The following is a 19,647-nucleotide window of genomic DNA, read 5'->3' as shown; positions in this document are numbered from 1 at the left end:
AAAAATCTATATTTCTAACACAAAAAAATATCTAAAACTTTATAATAAATAGTCTGAGATTTTTTAAATATATATTCAAATCCATCAACAACAACAACAAAAAAAAATCATTAAATGTGTTCAAAAGAGAACTAGTGAATTCTCAAGCATCTCCATAGAAACCTTTAGTGGTTACACACATGGTTGCATGATTTCTTATATAATTCCAAAAGAGGGCACTAATCTGCCTTCAAAAAAAAATATTTTGAAGGCCTAGTCTCTATTTTAACCTGAAATACGGATATTTAATAATAAAAAATAAAAAAAAATAATAAAAAAAATATTATAAAATTTTTTTTATATTATATTATATTATATTATATATATATAAAAATATAATATAATATAATATATATATATATATATATATATATATATATATATAATATAATATAATATAATTAATATAATTAATATAATATAATATAATATAATATAATATAATATAATATAATATAATATAATATAATATAATATAATATAATATAATATAATATAATAATATATAATATAATATATATCATTTTCAATGGCAAAAATAGACCATAATTATTGCATAAATATAAAAAAATACCATCAAATAATCTCAAAATACAAAATTAAAAAGAAAAAATATTATTGAAGAAAAATAAATTGCATTGGTTTTACTGGGGTGGAGGATGTTTAATTTGTAGGTGTCCGGTCACTTATGACCGAGAAGAAAACCAATGCAACCCCTAAACGAAGAGCACCATTTTACAAAGCATCACATTAAATATATAACATTAAAATGTGATAATATTTTGAGCTTTGAAGTGCTGCGAAAAGTGCTTGAATTTCACTCTGAGATGAGTAATGTAAAAATAAAACATTGTACTATTACTGCATTAAATCCATGGGGAATGTTGGGGATTTGTGGACTGAAAGCCGGTTTCTCCTGGTTTCCTCGTCAGCTCTGTTTGTTCGGATATCTGTGGTTTATAACAGAGAATTCAGCTCTGAACGCTTCCTCTAGATCTCGATGTTATTAATTCTGTGGTGAACTCAAACTCTCTCTCACTGGATGTCCAGCTCTGAGTAGTAACGGTGTCATGTGATCGAGATCGGCCCGTGTGTGAGTCTATTATTGCTCCGAGATGAGAAACGCACCAGTTTCAAATGGTGCACCAGTGCCACCTCTAACAAAACCTAGTCGCACCAGCAGGAAAAAAAGGTCGCAGAAAGCCATCATTTGGTCGCAGTCTGGAGCCCAGAACAAACATCAACTAAAGGTGGAGGAGAAACTCGTTTGTTTGCTTTTATGTTCTTGGAAAGATTAAAGAGGCTAAGAGATGAAATATTAAATGATGTCCTTGAATGGCCTGGTGAGAAGAAGCCAAGCGACACAGTCTGAGAAACCTGGTTAGGTATTAAAACACAGGGAAAATGTTGAAATTGCAAATATTACCCTTTTATATCCATGCGGTGACTCATTTTCCAGGAAACAAGCTTTATAGAATCTAATAGCACCCAAAAAAAAAGAATATGGTTTGCAACAGGGGGATTTGCAATCATTCCCTTCATCTGTATCAGATCAATGTGACAACTTCCACAAATCACAGCGAGGCAGATTGGATTTCCTCCACTCTTCCAGCTGGGGAAGTGACCAGCGCTGTGCTTTGTGACACAGTACTGAATGAATCTATTGTTTAATAACGCTTGGCACTACGGAGTTATTCCAGCTTGGTAAATTCCAAACCGTGGCATGGAGGAATTTCGATCGCGGAGCCAAGTCTCAACGAAGAGTCTGGCAGACTCACATGCAAGTCATTTTAAAAGCTGGAAAATCATGCAGTCAACCTGTAAAAAAAAAAGCTCTAATGCTCCTGGGCAATTAAAGGAGAAGCCGGAGAATAAACCATGTATTTTGAAGACTGCCAAACATTCAAAATGCTGTTCACTTTATGCAAGCAATTCATCTTGATTTACCACACAATTATATCAGGTTTCTGCTTCAAATGTAATTGACTTAAAACCGTTAGTCTTTGACATAACTTGATGTTTTCATTTTGAAATAACATGTTTCAATCAGGACTTTCACTTGCAAACTTTCACTTTTCACTATGCTTTGCAAAGAGGCTGAATTCGGAGAGTAAATGTTTAAATAAAGTGCATTTTTTTAACCAGATGAGAAAATGGAGAGACTTTTTAATGCTTAATGTTTTATGTTGGTATATAAAAGTTTGTGTTGTGTTCGTGTTTTTTGGAGGTTATTGTGGTGAAGTGTAGAGCATGAGGACCTGCTAATAACAATTAAAGCTGTTTAAATAATAAAAAAAATCTACTACTTTGGGCATGCCATGGATGTAATAAAACCATCTTCTGGCTAGCCAATAAGATTAAAAGGAAGTAATTGTAAATGTTGGAAAAATAGTATTTCACTAAATAAATATAATCAATTGAACTGGATTACTTGTTTTTATATTCATTTTAGAATAACTAAACTTAATAGTTTTGGACAAAATTAAGAATGTTAACCTGATTTAACCCTCCTATTATCTTTGGGGTCAATTTGACCCCATTCAATGTTTAACGTCTGTAAACATCTTTTTTCTTTTTTGCTTTAGATTGAACGACTTTTCCTAATTTAATGGGGACGACTCTGTACACATAAAATTCACAGGATGATATTTTTCCAATGTCCTGTACACATTTTGAAGCATCTGTGTTCTTTGGGGTCAATTTGACCCAAGGCTCTTTTATCTGTATAAAACATAAGAAATATCAAAATGTTACACCCATTTGTTTAGGTTGTTTTATTGAGGTCACTATAACAAGCTATAATTGTATATATTCAATGTAACATTCAAACAACTTCCCTCTGATTTAGGGCTCTAATCTAACCTAACCAAACCATATCTGTAGTATTGCGAGAACCACTAGTAGTTCACGTTATTATGGTCCTGAATAACAGGCCATAGTGCTGCTAATTTCAGCAAAATCAAAAATCAAATTGACCCCAGTGGGTAACAAATGTTACTAGATTTGAGGGTAACAGGAGGGTTAACTAAAATGGCATTGAATTAACCTTATGTAAAAAAAAAAACTTACATTGTTAATTAAATTAAATTCAACACAATTACTCGGAACCTGTTGACATAAAAAATTAAAGCTACACTGTGTGATATTTTCCCCCATCTAGTGGTGAAAAGGTATATGACCATCCAGTGAATATTAGTTTCTGTTCCTCTCAATTCCGATTTGGTTTTAACTCCTACGGTGGCCGATTTAGTCCAAGATTAACATGGCTTCCAGTTCGACCTCGTCCACATTCGACACGGTGCCATCGAGTGTTAAAACGCCAAAGGCGAAGCTTGAGTTTACGGGTATGTCCCTCTTTGGCTAATGTACTTTCAAGATGGAGGGGCAACATGACGACCGGCATTCGAACCCTCACCCGTATGTGTTTACAATGGCATATTATAAACTTACGAGAATACTTTATTACTTGAAAGAAGTAAATATACATTAATGAGCACATATTTTTTAAAAGAACTGTGTGTTTTTAGCTAAGAATAAACTAAGTTACAAATTGTAGCTTTAAAGGGTTAGTTCACCCAAAAATGAAAATTCTGTCATTAATTCCTCACCCTCATGTCGTTCGACACCCGTCAGACCTCCGTTCATCTTCAGACACAAATGAAGATATTTTAGTGTAAATCTGATGGCTCTGAAAGGCCTCCATTGGCACGGTTCACTATCAAGACCCTTAAAAGGCACTAAAGACGTCGTTACAAAGTCCATCTCACTACAGTGGTTCAACAATAACTTTATGAATCGGCGACAATAGTTTTTGTGCGCAAAAAAACCCTAAATAACGACTTACATAGTGATGACGATTTCAAAACACGGCATCATGAAGCTTCGAAGCGTTAAGGCCAATTTATACTTCTGCGTCGAGTGCACGCAGAGGGTACGGCGTACCCTACGCATAGACGCGTTGGATACGCCGTACCCTGACGCGCACCTCTCCAAAAATGTAACAACGCGTCAATTCTACGCGGACCGCAAGCGCTGTGATTGGTCTGCCAGAACCCTTCCCTCAGGTCAATAAATAAATAAAAAATCTGCGATAGGAGTGTGTGTGTGTCCAGAAATTGGATGATAGTTCCTTACGTCTGCTATAACACACTATTTTGCAGTCCAGCGATTCTTTATGGTAGTAAATAAATACATAGATCCGCTGAATATAGTTTATTTATTTTCTCATTAAAACCAAAGATGTTAATCAGTAATTGTATATCAAGAACAGGGACACATTCGGGTATATTTCGTGAATGAAGTCTCCGCAACAACAATCGCTTGCTGAGCCACCGCTGCTGAAAACAGCGGCCACGAGCTCCGCATAGTTTCACAAATGCATTCCAGCGCCAGATCGCCTTATTTAACTTTACTAATCAACTAGAGATGCTAAATTTGTATTAGATACAACAACTCAAGCTGCAAGAAAAGCCGCTCTCTCACTGCTGCTGATATTCCGACATGAATGTACAGATTCTACACATCAAGCTGCTTCTTCTTCGGCTGTTGTCTTGATTACACCAACATGCCCGAGGACACTGCCTTCTAGCGTCTGCATGTGGAATTGCACATTGACGCAGACAACAGCGCAGAAGTATAAATGCTCACGACGGCGTCGGCTACGCGCATAGCCTACGGCGTACACTACGGCGTACACTCGACGCAGAAGTATAAATGGGCCTTTATGAATCAGTGAGTCGAATCATGATTCGGATCGCGTGTCAAACCGCCAAACTGCTGAAATTTGGCGATCCAAACCGCTGAATCGACTCACTGATTCATAACGCTTCATGAGGCCGTGTTTTGAAATCGTCATCACTATAGAAGTCGTTATTTAGGGGTTTTTTGCGCACAAAAACTATTGTCGCCGATTCATAAAGTTATTGTAGAATCACTGTAGTGAGATGGACTTTGTAACGACGTCTTTAGTGTCTTTTAAGGGTCTTGAGAGTGTAAAGTGCATTGAGCCAATGGAGGCCTTTCAGAGCCATCAGATTTACACTAAAATATCTGCATTTGTGTCTGAAGATGAACGGAGGTCTTACGGGTGTCGAACGACATGAGGGTGAGTAATTAATGACAGAATTTTCATTTTTGGGTGAACTAACCCTTTAAGTAAATCCAACGTATCATTTTTTTGAGTGAAGAAACATCGACAAACGGCAACCAAATTAAACAAAAAATTGCAGACTTGTCAAGCTGGGTCATTTTTGCATGGCTCAGCTCGCTCATGTTCCAAACAGCTGTTCTGCCTTACACACACACACACACACATACACCAATTAACAGCACCACATCCTGCTGAGAAGCACCTCAGCAACATCATGGAAGGGAGAAACACGGTGCCAAAAATATCTGCACACCGACCAGCATTAGTGCCATGACTAACCAGGAGTGGGCTATGGCGCGGGAGGAAGAGTGCGACTTCCTCTAGGTGCGGAGTCTGAAATCCCATTAATGAGCACTCGGGCTGTTTTGAAGTGATATGCACCAGGTAATTACCCCTCACACAATGTACAGTGAAATTATCAGCAACGGATTCAACGTGCTTGACCATGCAATCCATTCACTTCTAGAGAACGGCAACAGTTAGGCTTATTGATTAACTTCTATCCGTTTAATCAGAAGTCGCGGCCAGCGTGACGGATCTACTTGTGAGCGTGTTAACATTTCAGGACCAAAAAAGATTCCAATTATGGTTTATTTACACTGGGTCAGCTTTCTAATTATGCAGGGTCGCACGCCCGTTCTCTCTGTTGAGAGCTTGTTATATTTCGAGCATATGAGACGTGTCCAGACATATCCAGATTGGGTTGCTATAATAGCTGAGATTAGGGTGAAACTCCCGTGGTGGAGGACGTGTTTTAAAATGAGTGCAATAGTGTTGGGATATTAAAACAAAAATGATTACAATATTAAAGCAGAAATGATTACAGCTCACTGCTGTACCTGGGAATGTGTTTGTCATGCCAATGGCTTTCTAAAGCAATAAAAGCCTTTCGCAATCCGGTGTAAAAACACAGCCCATGGCACAAAAATATTCAACAGCTTGCGTAAAAATGCCACGTCCCTGAGTAAATTGGACAGCGTGACACATTACAAAACATCTTTCATGTGGTCAAACATGTATTCTAAGATATAAAAGTGCAATTAAGAAACAAGCGCATACATAGTATTTATGTAATTACACTGCACACATTGTAAACAAGAAAGTAAATTGTGACCCAGGTGGCAAAAAAAAAAACGTTCCCAAAATATCACAGGCTTTTGAGCTTTATCTTGTTTAAACGTCGTTTTAAAAACGTGTCTATAGTTAAAGTTGCAAAAACGAAAAATCTGTCATCACTTATCCACTCAAAGTTTCTCTCTTATGTTGAACACAAAAGATACACGTAGGTAGCCATTGACCTTCATAGAAGGAAAAATAATACTATGGCTATGTCAAAATATCCTCTTTTGTGTTCGACAGAAGAAAGAAACTCGTACAGGTTTGGATCAACATGAGTGTGAGTAAATGTGGACTGTCCCTTTAAGCAAGGTTTTTACATTTTGTAAACATTTACACCACTTTTAACCCTGGGTTGGTACTACACAATCACAGAGAGTAACAGACAACCAATCATAAAGTGCCTCAGTGTTTGCCTAATTAAACATTCACTTAATACTTTCGCGCGCTGCTGAAGGAAACCGTTAAAACCGGGACACAACCAAAATGGCGGCATTTTCACAGGTGAGCTATTTACGTTATTTACTCTAAACCTGACTAACCCGGAGAAGTTAAAGTATACAAGCAGTGTGAAACACAAAGGATATAAGTGTAACACGCACATTTTTGTCACTTTAAATTTTAATTTCTATAATGACAGTTGAAAAAAATAACACTATGGCTGGCGTCAACTGTCTGGTTACCAATTTTTTTTTAAATATCTTCTTTTTTGTCCGACAGAAGAAAGAAACTCGTACAGGTTTGGAACAACATGAGTAAATGATGACAGAATTTCTCATTTTTTTGTTGAACTGTCCCTTTAAACAAAGTTTTTAAAACATTTACGCTTTTAACCCTGGGTTGTTGGAACTACAATGTCACAATCACAGAGAGTAACAGACAACAAATCATAAAGTGCCTCAGTGTTTAATTTATCACATTCACGCACTTAATACTTTCGCCGCTGCTGAAGGAAACCGTTAGAACAACGCAACCAAAATGGCGGCATTTTCACAGGTAAACTATTTACGTGATTTACTCGAAACCTGACAAACCAGGAGAAATTAAAGTATACGAGCAGTGTGAAACACGAAGGCTATAAGTGTAACAAGCAATTTTTTGTCACTTAAAATTTTTATTTCTATAATGACAGTTGAAAAAAAATAACACTATGGCTTGCGTCAACTGTCTGGTAACCAAATTTTTTCAAAATATCTTTTGTGTTTGACAGAAGAAAAACTCGTACAGGTTTGGAACAACATGAGTAAATGACACACAGAATCTCTCATTTTTGGGTTAACTGTCCCTTTAAGCAAGGTTTTTAAAACATTTACGCTTTTAACCCTGGGTTGTTGGAATTACATTGTCACAATCACACTGAGTAACAGAAAACAAATCATAAAGTGCCTCAGTGTTTATCACATTCACGCAGTTAATACTTTCGCGCGCTGCTGAAGGAAACCGTTAAAACCGTTAGAACAACGCGACCAAAATGGCGGCATTTTCTCAGGTAAACTATTAACGCAACTTACTCAAAACCTGACAAACCAGGAGAAATTAAAGTGTGAAACACGAAGGATACAAGTGTAACAAGCACATTTTTGTCACTTTAAAATCCGCGTGGTTTCTGAAATTAGGAAAGTTTGAGGACTTACTTGTCATACTCGGCGTTGTCCTTGTCACATCGCGCGTCCTTGTGTTTCTGCCAGTCTTTGCCATGTTTGCAGGTGGTGAGAAGAACTACATCCTCCGCGTTATGAACATGATATAAGGCATTCCTCGTGTCCGAGCCGATGCCGGTCAAATAGCGTTTCCCCTTAAACACCAACATGTACTTTCTAAAAGGTGGAATGGTGTTGTATTTCAAGTACCCCCTGTCCCCGCCGGTCCGCGGGTGCTCCTTGGAGAACAAGGGGATGGATACGTCAAAGTTAGGTCGGAAATTCTCCGTGCTGATGCTGGCTTTGGCCAGCATGGCCTGACCGATGTCAAAGCCCAAGTCTTCCGTGTAGTCGGGCCATGTGCCCGAATACAAATTAAATATGAGGTGATTTCTACCATTGTTCCAAAGAGGTAAGCTCTGCACCTTGGTTTTGAGGTTGTGCACGTACTGCGGGGATAATTGGTCCCGGTCCAGAGTGTCCAAGCTCAGGACGAACAGACACGCTTGACCGGGGTCAGAAGTGTAAAACCTCGAGCCCTCGATGGTGGATAAAATGTTCTGGTAACTTTCCGAGATCTTCTCGCCTTTCTGCTGCGGGTACACGTAGACTTTGAATCCGTTCCTTTGGCAGAGAGAGAAATCGAAGCATGATTTCATGCGGCACCTCTTGCCCTTGTAAACGCTCGAGTTAACGTCTCTCTTCTGCCGGGGCGAGATGTGCACGTTATACTCCTCCGTGTCCGACGGGTCCCACGGGCTGAAGTGTTGTAAGGGATCCGAAAAGTGCGGCCACGGCTGATCGGGGCGATTATATCCATGTCGGCTCCTGGACCCCGTGGCCGCCGGACCCGGTACCGGGACCGCCCCTCCTCCGAAGTAAAAGAGCAGAACTAGAAAGGCGCCAGTCAAGAGCGAGATCAGATATCGTTTTTTGGCCTGCATGTGTCCAGATCGCGGTGTTTGCAAATAAATCTCAAGGAAGTTTGTCCCTCAGCAGCAGCAGCACCACCTCCTCCAGCTATAGTACTGCTCCGCCATCTTCCAGCCTGCGAGGATTTACAACTCACGTCTTCCCTCTTCAGATTCCGATTGATCCAGCGCATGTGGGCGATTTCACATTGCGCTCCCTCGTCGGTCCAGTAGCGACATTTCACAGCGCGTTCGTAACGATGACCGTTCCCGTTAATATCATTCTATCTAAACAACGCGCAACCCGGTATTCCTACTCACTGACTTAGTTTATTCCCGCGGCGGAGTAATAAAAACGTAGAGTTGCGGCGGCACTGACTCATGGGGTCTTTGGAGAGCTGGGGGTCCCACTGGAAAACACGCAAAGTCGTTAATAATACAACGAGCGAGCTTTCGTTTCCGAACCGCGCTATCCCGAACTAAAGCGTAACTCCATTCACCTCCGAGACAATAACAGTTCACCGTAACCTCACGAATCCCTGCATTTCTCTTATTCCTGCGCTCTCCGTGGACCTTCACACGCGCAAGAAGTGGATTTCCTCTTCATCGGGACACCGGCTCTGGAAAGCGACGTTTCCCTTTGCGCGGAAACACGAGCGCGCTTCGCTGGACGCTTCCCGTTCGCGAATAAAGCCGAGTGAGTTCCTTGATCCGCGAGCCCGATCACCTATTGCTCAGTTGTTCCGATTGTTACTCTGTTACATTCCAATCCCGACACGACGCCAGTGTGCGTGACGTCACTCATGGTGCAGCGCGCGTTTTCATTGGACGGGAGAACCGGATGGGGCGGGGCATCTGCAGCACCCATTCATTCCCAGAGCCCGAGCGCCTCACAGAATGTGGATGGATTTCTAACCACTACATTAAAAGCGACTCACTTTATTTTTTATGTGTATCTTTTCTTTCACTCAATCATTTGCCCCTATAATAACATTAACACGTCAGAGCAGGATTCCTTCTTCAAATAGACTGATATTTCAATTGCATTAAAAATGTGTAGATTATATTGAATCATTTTAAATAATTATTATTATTATTTTTTAAATTCCATTATTTTACATTATTTTAGTTACACAACTAAAATGTCAAATAATAATAAATACATTTAAATAAAATAATAATAATTAAATACATTTATATAGCCTATTATTATATTCAATTATATTAGGCTATATTTTAATACAGTAGTGGCCAAAAGTGATATCCGGAGGGGATATTTGTGATCCTATGCTCAAAATATGAGGAAAATATTATTTATATATATATATATATATATATATATATATATATATATATATATATATATATATATATATATATATATATATATATATATATATATACATATATATTATTTACAATATTGCCAATACAGTACTCGAAATAGACAAAACAGAAAATAAATACAGCTTAAAAAAGAAATTATTATTTTATTATTATTATTATTAAATTTCTACTTTAATTAAAGTCTTAATTAAATTAAGTAAATTAAGTTTATTAAGTAATAAATCTACCTAAATTAAAATCTTAATTACATTTTTTTAAATTCCCAAAGACATTTATATTATTGTAGTTACACAACTAAAATGTCAAATAATAATAATAATAATAAAATACATTTAAATAAAATAATAATAATTAAATAATTTATATAATATTTTATTTTAATAGGTTACAGTAGTGGTCAAAAGTGATATCCGGAGGGGATATTTGTGATCCTATGATCAAAATATGAGGAAAATATTATATATATATTTTATTATTTGCAATATTGCCAATACAGTACTCGAAATAGACAAAACAAAAAATAAATAGAGCTTAAAAAAATAAATTATTAATTTATTATTATTATTATTATTATTATTATTATTATTATTATTATTATTATTATTATTATTATTATTATTATTATTATTATTAAATTTCTACCTTTATTAAAATCTTAATTAAATTAAGTAAATTAAGTTTATTAATTAATACATCTACCTTAATTTTTTTTTTTTAAATCCCAAAGACTTTTACATTATTATAGTTACACAAATAAAATGTCAAATAATAATAAATAATAATAATAAAAAAATAATTAAATACATTTATATAATATAATATTTTATTTTAATAGGCTACAGTAGTGGTCAAAAGTGATATCCGGAGGGGATATTTGTGATCCTATGATCAAAATATGAGGAAAATATTATATATATTTTTAATTATTTGCTATAATACAGTACTCGAAATAGACAAAACAGAAAATAAATAGAGCTTTAAAAAAATTAATTCAGTGAAATGCAGGGAAGCATAGGAGAAAGCAACCAGGTTAATAAAACAGCGGAAATTAATTTACATATTACATGTGCTGTGTACAAACATAAAGTTCAAGCTTTTTGGATTAACTTTTATATTTTTATATTGCCTTAGATTAAAACTAATAATAATAACTTAATTATATTTAAGGGCATGTGGGAGGAGTGGGATTATTTATTATTTTTTTATCCTTTGCTATCTTGCTATATCTAAATGATTAAATGTAAATATACAATATTTTATGTCATGTAAATAAAGCTTTTTTGACTCTGACTCTAATAACATCATCATCATCATCCACATCACAATATTCATAATTAATCACCATATAATTAAAGTAGAAATTTAATAATAATGCAGACGCTTTTATCCAAAGCAACTTACAATATATTTGTATATATTTTTAAAATATTTTAAAAATGAGGGAAGAACAAACACTAAACTTGGTTAAGGTATTTATCTAAAAAAATATTTTCAGCTACAGGTTTAATTTTACTATGCAAAAAAAGTGCATAGAATTATTTTTTTTTAAATCATTAATGTAATTTTTAAAAATCATTAATAAACTATAATTAAATACATTTAAATAATATAATTTATATTTTAATACATTATTTGGCCAAAAGTGATATCCAGAGGGGATATTTGTGATCCTATGATCAAAATATGAGGAAAATATGATATACAATATATATTATTTACAATTTTGCCAATACAGTACTCGAAATAAACAAAATAGAAAATAAACATCACTTAAAGCCGCAGTCCGTAACTTTTTGCGCTCTATCGCAAGCCAATCGCTGAGTTAAAACAACCCAATCGCTGGGTTAAAACAACCCAATTGCTGAGTTAAAACAACCCAAACGCTGGGTTAAAACAACCCAATTGCTGAGTTAAAACAACCCAAACGCTGGGTTAAAACAACCCAATTGCTGAGTTAAAACAACCCAATTGCTGGGTTAAAACAACCCAATTGCTGAGTTAAAACAACCCAATTGCTGAGTTAAAACAACCCAATTGCTGGGTTAAAAGAACCCAATTGTTGGGTTAAAAAAAACAGTCGCTGGGTTAAAACAACCCAATTGCTGGGTTAGTCCATTTTCATCCCAACTTGGGTTATTTTTAACCCAGCATTTTCTAGAGTGTAACGTGGGAAATTGCACTGTATATTAAAACCCCATTATAAGGATTTAGTCATGATAACTAATTATTATAAAATAACTGATTCTCGCCATTGCTGGACAAATGACTTATTTGCTGTTTATTGAACTAATATCTGAAAGAAGCCTGGATCACCCAAAGGATCTGCTTTTGTATCCAGCTGCTGATAAGAAGCCCGGCTCTATAGCACTTCCTCTTCCCAAAGCCTCTCGCAGCTTGTGATATAAAGCCTGAAGTTCGGGCTGTAAACAAATACCCGTGTCTGGACGGGGTAAGCCGTGAGTTCAGAGAGTTCTAAGCCCTGGAAAGACAAAACAGCCTTTGAGAGTCCTCTAGCCTCCACTGTTCCAGGATCTGATAAAGCGGCTGCAGATGATGTAACACTGCATTCCCTCAGTACTGTGGGAAGGGCTGGGCTCAGGGATATGGAGACGCTACAGGTGAATATGTTGTAAGGCCACAATAGGAACACCTAATAAAAGAGAACACAAATCCACCATCAACTGCACTGAGAGATGAAGGCCTTTCTAAGAGGATCCTTATACATCATCATCATCATCATCATCATCATCATCACCAACAACAGACATGTGCTGGGAGATCTTTCTGTAGCCAGAAAACATCAAATCATTTCACAAAAAAAATATAGATTTTAGTAACACAACTAAAATGTCAAAACTGTATTTAGTTATCATATTTAAATAATGTCATATTTTAATACAGTACACTCTAAAAAATGCTGGGTTAAAAATAACCCAAGTTGGGTTGAAAATGGACTAACCCAGCAATTGGGTTGTTTAAACCCAGCGGTTGGGTTAAATGTTTGCTTAAAACAACCCAATCGTTGGGTTAAAACAACCCAATTGCTGAGTTAAAACAACCCAATTGCTGGGTTAAAACAACCCAATCGCTGGGTTAAAACAACCCAATTGCTGCTGGGTTAAAACAACCCAATCGCTGGGTTAAAACAACCCAATTGCTGAGTTAAAACAACCCAATTGCTGGGTTAAAACAACCCAATTGCTGAGTTAAAACAACCCAATCGCTGGGTTAAAACAACCCAATTGCTGAGTTAAAACAACCCAATTGCTGGGTTAAAACAACCCAATTGCTGAGTTAAAACAACCCAATCGCTGGGTTAAAACAACCCAATTGCTGAGTTAAAACAACCCAATTGCTGAGTTAAAACAACCCAATTGCTGAGTTAAAACAACCCAATTGCTGAGTTAAAACAACCCAATTGCTGAGTTAAAACAACCAAATTGCTGAGTTAAAACAACCCAATTGCTGAGTTAAAACAACCCAATCGCTGGGTTAAAACAACCCAATCGCTGGGTTAAAACAACCCAATTGCTGAGTTAAAACAACCCAATTGCTGAGTTAACACAACCCAATTGCTGAGTTAAAACAACCCAATCGCTGGGTTAAAACAACACAAACCGCTGGGTTAAAACGACCCATTCACTGGGTTAAAACAACCCAATTGCTGAGTTAAAACAACCCAACCGCTGGGTTAAAACGACCCATTCACTGGGTTAAAACAACCCAATTGCTGAGTTAAAACAACCCAACCGCTGGGTTAAAACGACCCATTCACTGGGTTAAAACAACCCAATTGCTGGGTTAAAACGACCCATTCACTGGGTTAAAACAACCCAATTGCTGGGTTAGTCCATTTTCAACCCAACTTGTGTTATTTTTAACTCAGCATTTTTTAGAGTGTAGTGTCCAAAAGTGATATCCGGAGGGATGATATAAGGAAAAAATATGTTTAATATATTTTTTAAATATTTTAAATATGAGGGAAGAACAAACACTAAACTCGGTTAAGGTGTTCATCTGACAAAGTAATTATGCACAAAAAAGGCAACAGGTTTAAATTTACTATGCAAAAAATAAAATTTAAAAATGCATAGAAAACAAAAAACGTAAAATCCTTTTAAAAATAAAAAATACAATAATTTCCCAAAGACATATATTTTAGTTATACAACTAATAACTAGTAGTTTTAGTTATACAATGTCAAATAATAATAAAAAATAATAAATACATTTCAATAAAATAATAACAATAATAATAATTTAAATAATTAAATTCATTTAAATAATATATTATTTTAATACAATAGTGTCCAAAAGTGATTTCCAGAGGGGATATTTGTTTTTAATGATCCTATGATCAAAATATGAGGAATATATATATATATACACTACCGGTCAATAGTTTGAGAACAATACGATTTTTAAAGAAGTCTCTTCTGCTCACTAAGGCTGCATTTATGTTATTAAATAAACAAAAAAGCTGTAAAATTGTGGAATATTATTAAAATGTAAAATAACCATTTTCTATGTGAGTATACAGTAAAGTGTAATTTATTCCTGTGATCAAAGCTGAATTTATCATCATTACTCCAGTCTTCAGTGTCACATGATCCTTCACTAATCACACTAATATGAGGATCTGATGTTCAAGACACATTTATGATTATTATCAATGATGAAAACTATTGTGTAAGACATTGTTTAGGATTCTTTAATGACTAGAAAGTTCAAAAGAACAGTATTTGTCTGAAATAGAAAGCTTTTGTAACATAGTACTACCGTTCAAAAGGTTTGGGTAAGATTTTTTTTTGGGGGGGGGGACTTAAAGAAATTAAATGCATTTATATTTCAGATAAATACTGTTCTTTTGAACTTTTTATTCCTTAAATAATCCTGTAAAGAAATTGTACACACCAGTTTTCAACACTGATAATAATCATAAATGTGTCTTGAGCATCAGATCCTCATATGAGAATGATTAGTGAAGGATCATGTGACACTGAAGACTGGAGTAATGATGATAAATTCAGCTTTGATCACAGGAATAAATTACACTTTACTATATATTCACATAGAAAAAAGCTGATTTAAATCAGAAAAATATTTCACAATAACACTGTATTTGCTGTATTTTGGATCAAATAAATGCAGCCTTGGTGAGCAGAAGAGACTTTAAAAACATAACAATCTTACTGTTCTCAGACCGGTAGTGTGTGTATATATAATATGAGGGAAGAACAAACACTAAAACAAAAATTATTACAAAATTATTTGGCAAAAAAGCCACATACAGCACTGTAAAATCTAATTAGTTAGACTTACTTAAAAATACTTGTAAACCGATTGCCTTAAAAAACCAAGTAAAGTGAGATAGGAGTATGTTGTGCTATCAAACGCTTAGTTATAGTTCACTTACACAAGAGTTTTGGTGACTGAGAAAGAACCTTACTTAGTACAAGTTACTCTAATCTGACTACTTTTCCCAGTAACGAGTAATCTAACGCGTTACTATTTCCAAACCAGTAATCAGATTAAAGTAACTTATCCAAGTCACTGTGCGTTACTATTTTTGTCATTTTCCTTAGTAAAAATATATATTGTTGCTTTCTTCTTGCATCTCGGGGAGAGTATTTATATTAAGTGAAGTCAAGAAAGACTGTCTTTATTACATTTTTTACTAAAACATGTTTTTTTTTTCAGGAAATATTTTTTCATTTCAATTGAAAATGTCAGTAGATACGACGTAGCTGACGACGTTACTGTTAAAAATGCACTTCCAATAAAGTGAGTGTTCGCAAAAACAGTCGTCATTTTTATGTTGAGGCGGCAGGGGTGTTGCAGCAACTGCTGAAAGTAACTAATAAAGTAACTTGTAATCTAACTAAATCAAGTAATCTGTAAAGTAACTAAATTACTTTTTAAAGGAGTAATCAGCAATTTTCAAAGTAACTGTGGCAACACTAATCCAGTATGATCAATTACTAGATATTGTCACAAATATAGAGGGATTATATCAACCCAAATGAAAGTTCCACTGGTGTTTATGACGTAAGTGTTAGCAATAAAATGAAAAACAATCATTATACGACATGAAGGGAAATATTACATAGGTTAATTTTAAAAGATGACCTTAATTTCTGACTTAAAAAAAAGAAGCTTGGTCAACTTTTAAAAGCAAGCTATTTATTACTTCTCTTTGAAATCAAATAAATGTGATTTCTTGTTGCATCGCTGCATCAGAAAGAAAGTTATAATAATATAAATGTTGCAAGTGCCCAACCAAAGACAACACTGATCCCCATAATGGCGAGGGGCTCCTTTTTTCCTTCTTTTTGTTGACAAAATGGCACTCAAACCAACCAATTAATCTTAACTTGGGTTTTCTGAGTAAACAAGGAATAGTATGTGATTAGTACTAGATTTTTACAATTAAGTTAAGACATTAAGTAAAGTTAACTAAAAAGTGTTCACTGTTGGATTTTACAGTGTAGAAAACAAAAAACATAAAATCATTAACTTACTTTCCCAAAGAGATATTTTAGTTACACAACTATAATGTCAAATAATAATAATAATAAATACATTTAAATAATAATAATTAATATTAATATATTTTTATACAGTAGTGGCCAAAAGTGATCCAAATATGAGGAAAATATTTTATATATACTGTATTTTTAACATTTTAAATATGAGAAAAGAACAAACACTACATTTGGCTAAAGTATTTAACAGACATTTGCATTTGCATTACTATGCAAAAACAAGAAAACTCACATACATTGACTACAACATAATCAGTTATTAAAATTTCGGACCGTAAATTATAGCATGTTTCAGTGCATTATCACAAACAAAACAACTGACTCCAAAATGTTTTGGATAAAGGGTGCAGATGTAAATTTCCCTAGGCCGGACATCACCTCTGACCCGTATTGTATAACGGAATGTGTTTAATATAAAGCATGAGCCTGTGTTTGGGTTTGATGTCTCATGGCTGTGTATTATTGATGTCTTTGGCATTGTTCGTGCTTGCACACTCTATTGTATTTGTTATCTCAGCAAAGCCAAACAAGCACAGCTGTTTAACTGCAATGCCACGGCTCTGCTTCCAGGGCATGTTAATACATCAGGATCCACAGCGAGAGCTTTAAAGAGTCAAGCAGCGCTCCGTGACTAACTCAGACATAGCCATTGAGTAGGTGTGGATTCTGAAGTCCTGCTCCTCTTGTTTAACTCTCTCCGGTGCCCTGCAGGCAAATCAAGCTTTGGGAGGGAAAAAAGCACAAAACTGGCACACAGCGTCTTAACGCAAGAGTGTGGGATGGCGAGATACCTCCTCGTTGCTTTATTTATTTAAAATGACCTTTCCGCACTGGAACGGAGTTCGCTCTTGGCAATGTGAAGGTTTAAATGTTGGAAGATGTAGGAGGAGAGAGCAGCAGAAACTGAGCCCGAGAGGAAAAGCAGAGAGAGAGAGAGAGAGAGAGAGAGAGAGAGAGAGAGAGAGAGAGAGAGAGAGAGAGAGAGAGAGAAAGTCGAAACACAAGGAATAAAGAACTCGAGTGACTCCAGGGAGAGCAAGGCAGTAAATGAAGCAGAACAGGTTAGATGTGTTGATAGGTTTTTGTCCTCATTAAAAAAAGCCAAGCTCTTGACTTCTGCACCCCTTCATTTGTATTCTGTGGCAATTTGTTCCGCACAGATTTGGACTGGAGAATTGGGTTAGATTGCAGTGGTGGAATGAGAGTTTCTCCAGCAGAGGATTCTTCACATTTGGCTCTGTTTTCAACTTACATGATTAAACGAGAGCGAGCGAGAGAGAGAGAGAGAGAGAGAGAGAGAGAGAGAAAGCAAAAGTAGAGGAAGAGCGATGCCCAGAAGGACAGCGGTACTTTTCAAAATGAGGCATGAATAATTACCATTAATTTGACACCATCATAAACAAAACTTCTTTTTTGTGTGTTTAATTATTACACTCTAAAAAATGCTGGGTTAAAAAGAACCCAAGTTGGGTTGAAAATGGACTAACCCAGCAATTGGGTTGTTTTAACCCAGTGAATGGGTAGTTTTAACCCAGCAATTGGGTTGTTTTAACCCATTGAATGGGTTGTTTTAGCCCAGTGAATGAGTTGTTTTAACCCAGCAATTGAGTAGTTTTAACCCAGCAATTGGGTTGTTTTAACCCATTGAATGGGTTGTTTTAACCCAGCAATTGAGTTGTTTTAATCCAGTGAATGGGTTGTTTTAACCCAGCAATTGGGTTGTTTTAACCCAGTGAATGGGTCGTTTTAACCCAGCAATTGGGTTGTTTTAACCCAGTGAATGGGTAGTTTAACCCAGCAATTGGGTTGTTTTAACCCAGTGAATGGGTCATTTTAACCCAGAAATTGGGTTAAATGTTTGCTTAAAACAATCCAATCACTGGGTTAGGGTTAGGGTTAGGAAAATATAGAAATGCAATACTGTATTACTTACACTCTAAAAAAAAAAGGTTCTATATGGCACCAAAAATAGTTCTTGGCTCGTAATCATAGGGGAACCTTTTTTAGTGCTATATAGCACCAATTTTGGTGCTTCAGCGGTTCTTCAGAGGTTCTTCAGAGGTTCTTCACCGGTTCTTTGACTAAAGTGCTATATAGCACTTCTGAAGAACCACCGAAGCACCAAAATTGGTGCTATATAGCACTAAAAAAGGTTCCCTTATGATTACGAGACTTTTTTTTTAGAGTGTACAGTATGCAATATATTTGCTGTACTGAGTTGTGAATTATTTACTTTTATTTATGGTATGTCAAAATTACTTTCTATATGCAATACACATGTTTTCTCTGTAACTACATGCCCTGGACTCTGTGTTCTCAATTTTTTGATGTAGTGTCTAATGAATGCTGATGAGTGTGTATATATTGACTGGCTGTGTTTATGGTTTGAAAGCATTGTTTGATTTTGAGCACAGATCAAATGGTTTTGAGGCAAGTGTTTGGTTTTGCCAGAAGAGTCAGGGGTTTTGTGAATGTAGTTTAAAGACTGGGTTTTGTGTTTAAAGTTTTTAGAATGTGGGTGAAGGTTTCAAGAAATGTGTTTTAGCAATTGAGAAATACTGTAATATTCAGGTGCACCATTAATGACACTTAACTATAATGGCGAAATTAATGATTGTTTTCAAACTGGTTTTCTCTGCCCAGTTTGCCATTGGTTGGGCAAACGAATAGTCCCGCCCCCAAATTGAACAGATGTTTTTAGTGCAGAGGAGGCATGAGCTGTACAGGCTCCGCCCTCTTCTGGAAAGTGGGCGGGGAGCAGCAGCTCATTTGCATTTAAAGATACTTGCACGAAAACAGCATGTTCTTCCTTCCACTCAAAAATGGGCATTTACAACAGGGTGTAATAAATGATATGTGGGGTATTTTGAGCTGAAACTTCACACACATATTCTAGGGATG

The 19,647-nt window shown here is 35.9% G+C and overlaps 2 protein-coding genes across 2 annotated transcripts in view; one reads left to right on the top strand and one right to left on the bottom strand.

Annotated features, from left to right (window-relative positions):
* The window catches only part of ext1b (exostosin glycosyltransferase 1b), a 171,046-nt gene extending 162,029 nt beyond the window's left edge, over positions 1-9,017 (bottom strand). The window contains exon 1 of the mRNA XM_079829730.1: positions 7,939-9,017. Coding sequence (XP_079685856.1) covers positions 7,939-8,888 — 950 coding nt within the window. The 5' untranslated portion in view covers positions 8,889-9,017. The remainder of the gene's footprint in view (positions 1-7,938) is intronic.
* The window catches only part of vps28 (VPS28 subunit of ESCRT-I), a 968,134-nt gene that overhangs the window by 626,072 nt on the left and 322,415 nt on the right, over positions 1-19,647 (top strand). The window lies entirely within an intron of this gene.

Source organism: Gobio gobio (genome assembly GCF_949357685.1).
Source record: "Gobio gobio genome assembly, chromosome: 11".
NCBI classification, from domain to species: Eukaryota; Metazoa; Chordata; class Actinopteri; order Cypriniformes; family Gobionidae; genus Gobio; species Gobio gobio.
The sequence above is the reverse complement of the archived record's forward strand: the minus strand, read 5'-3'. Positions and strand labels throughout refer to the sequence as shown.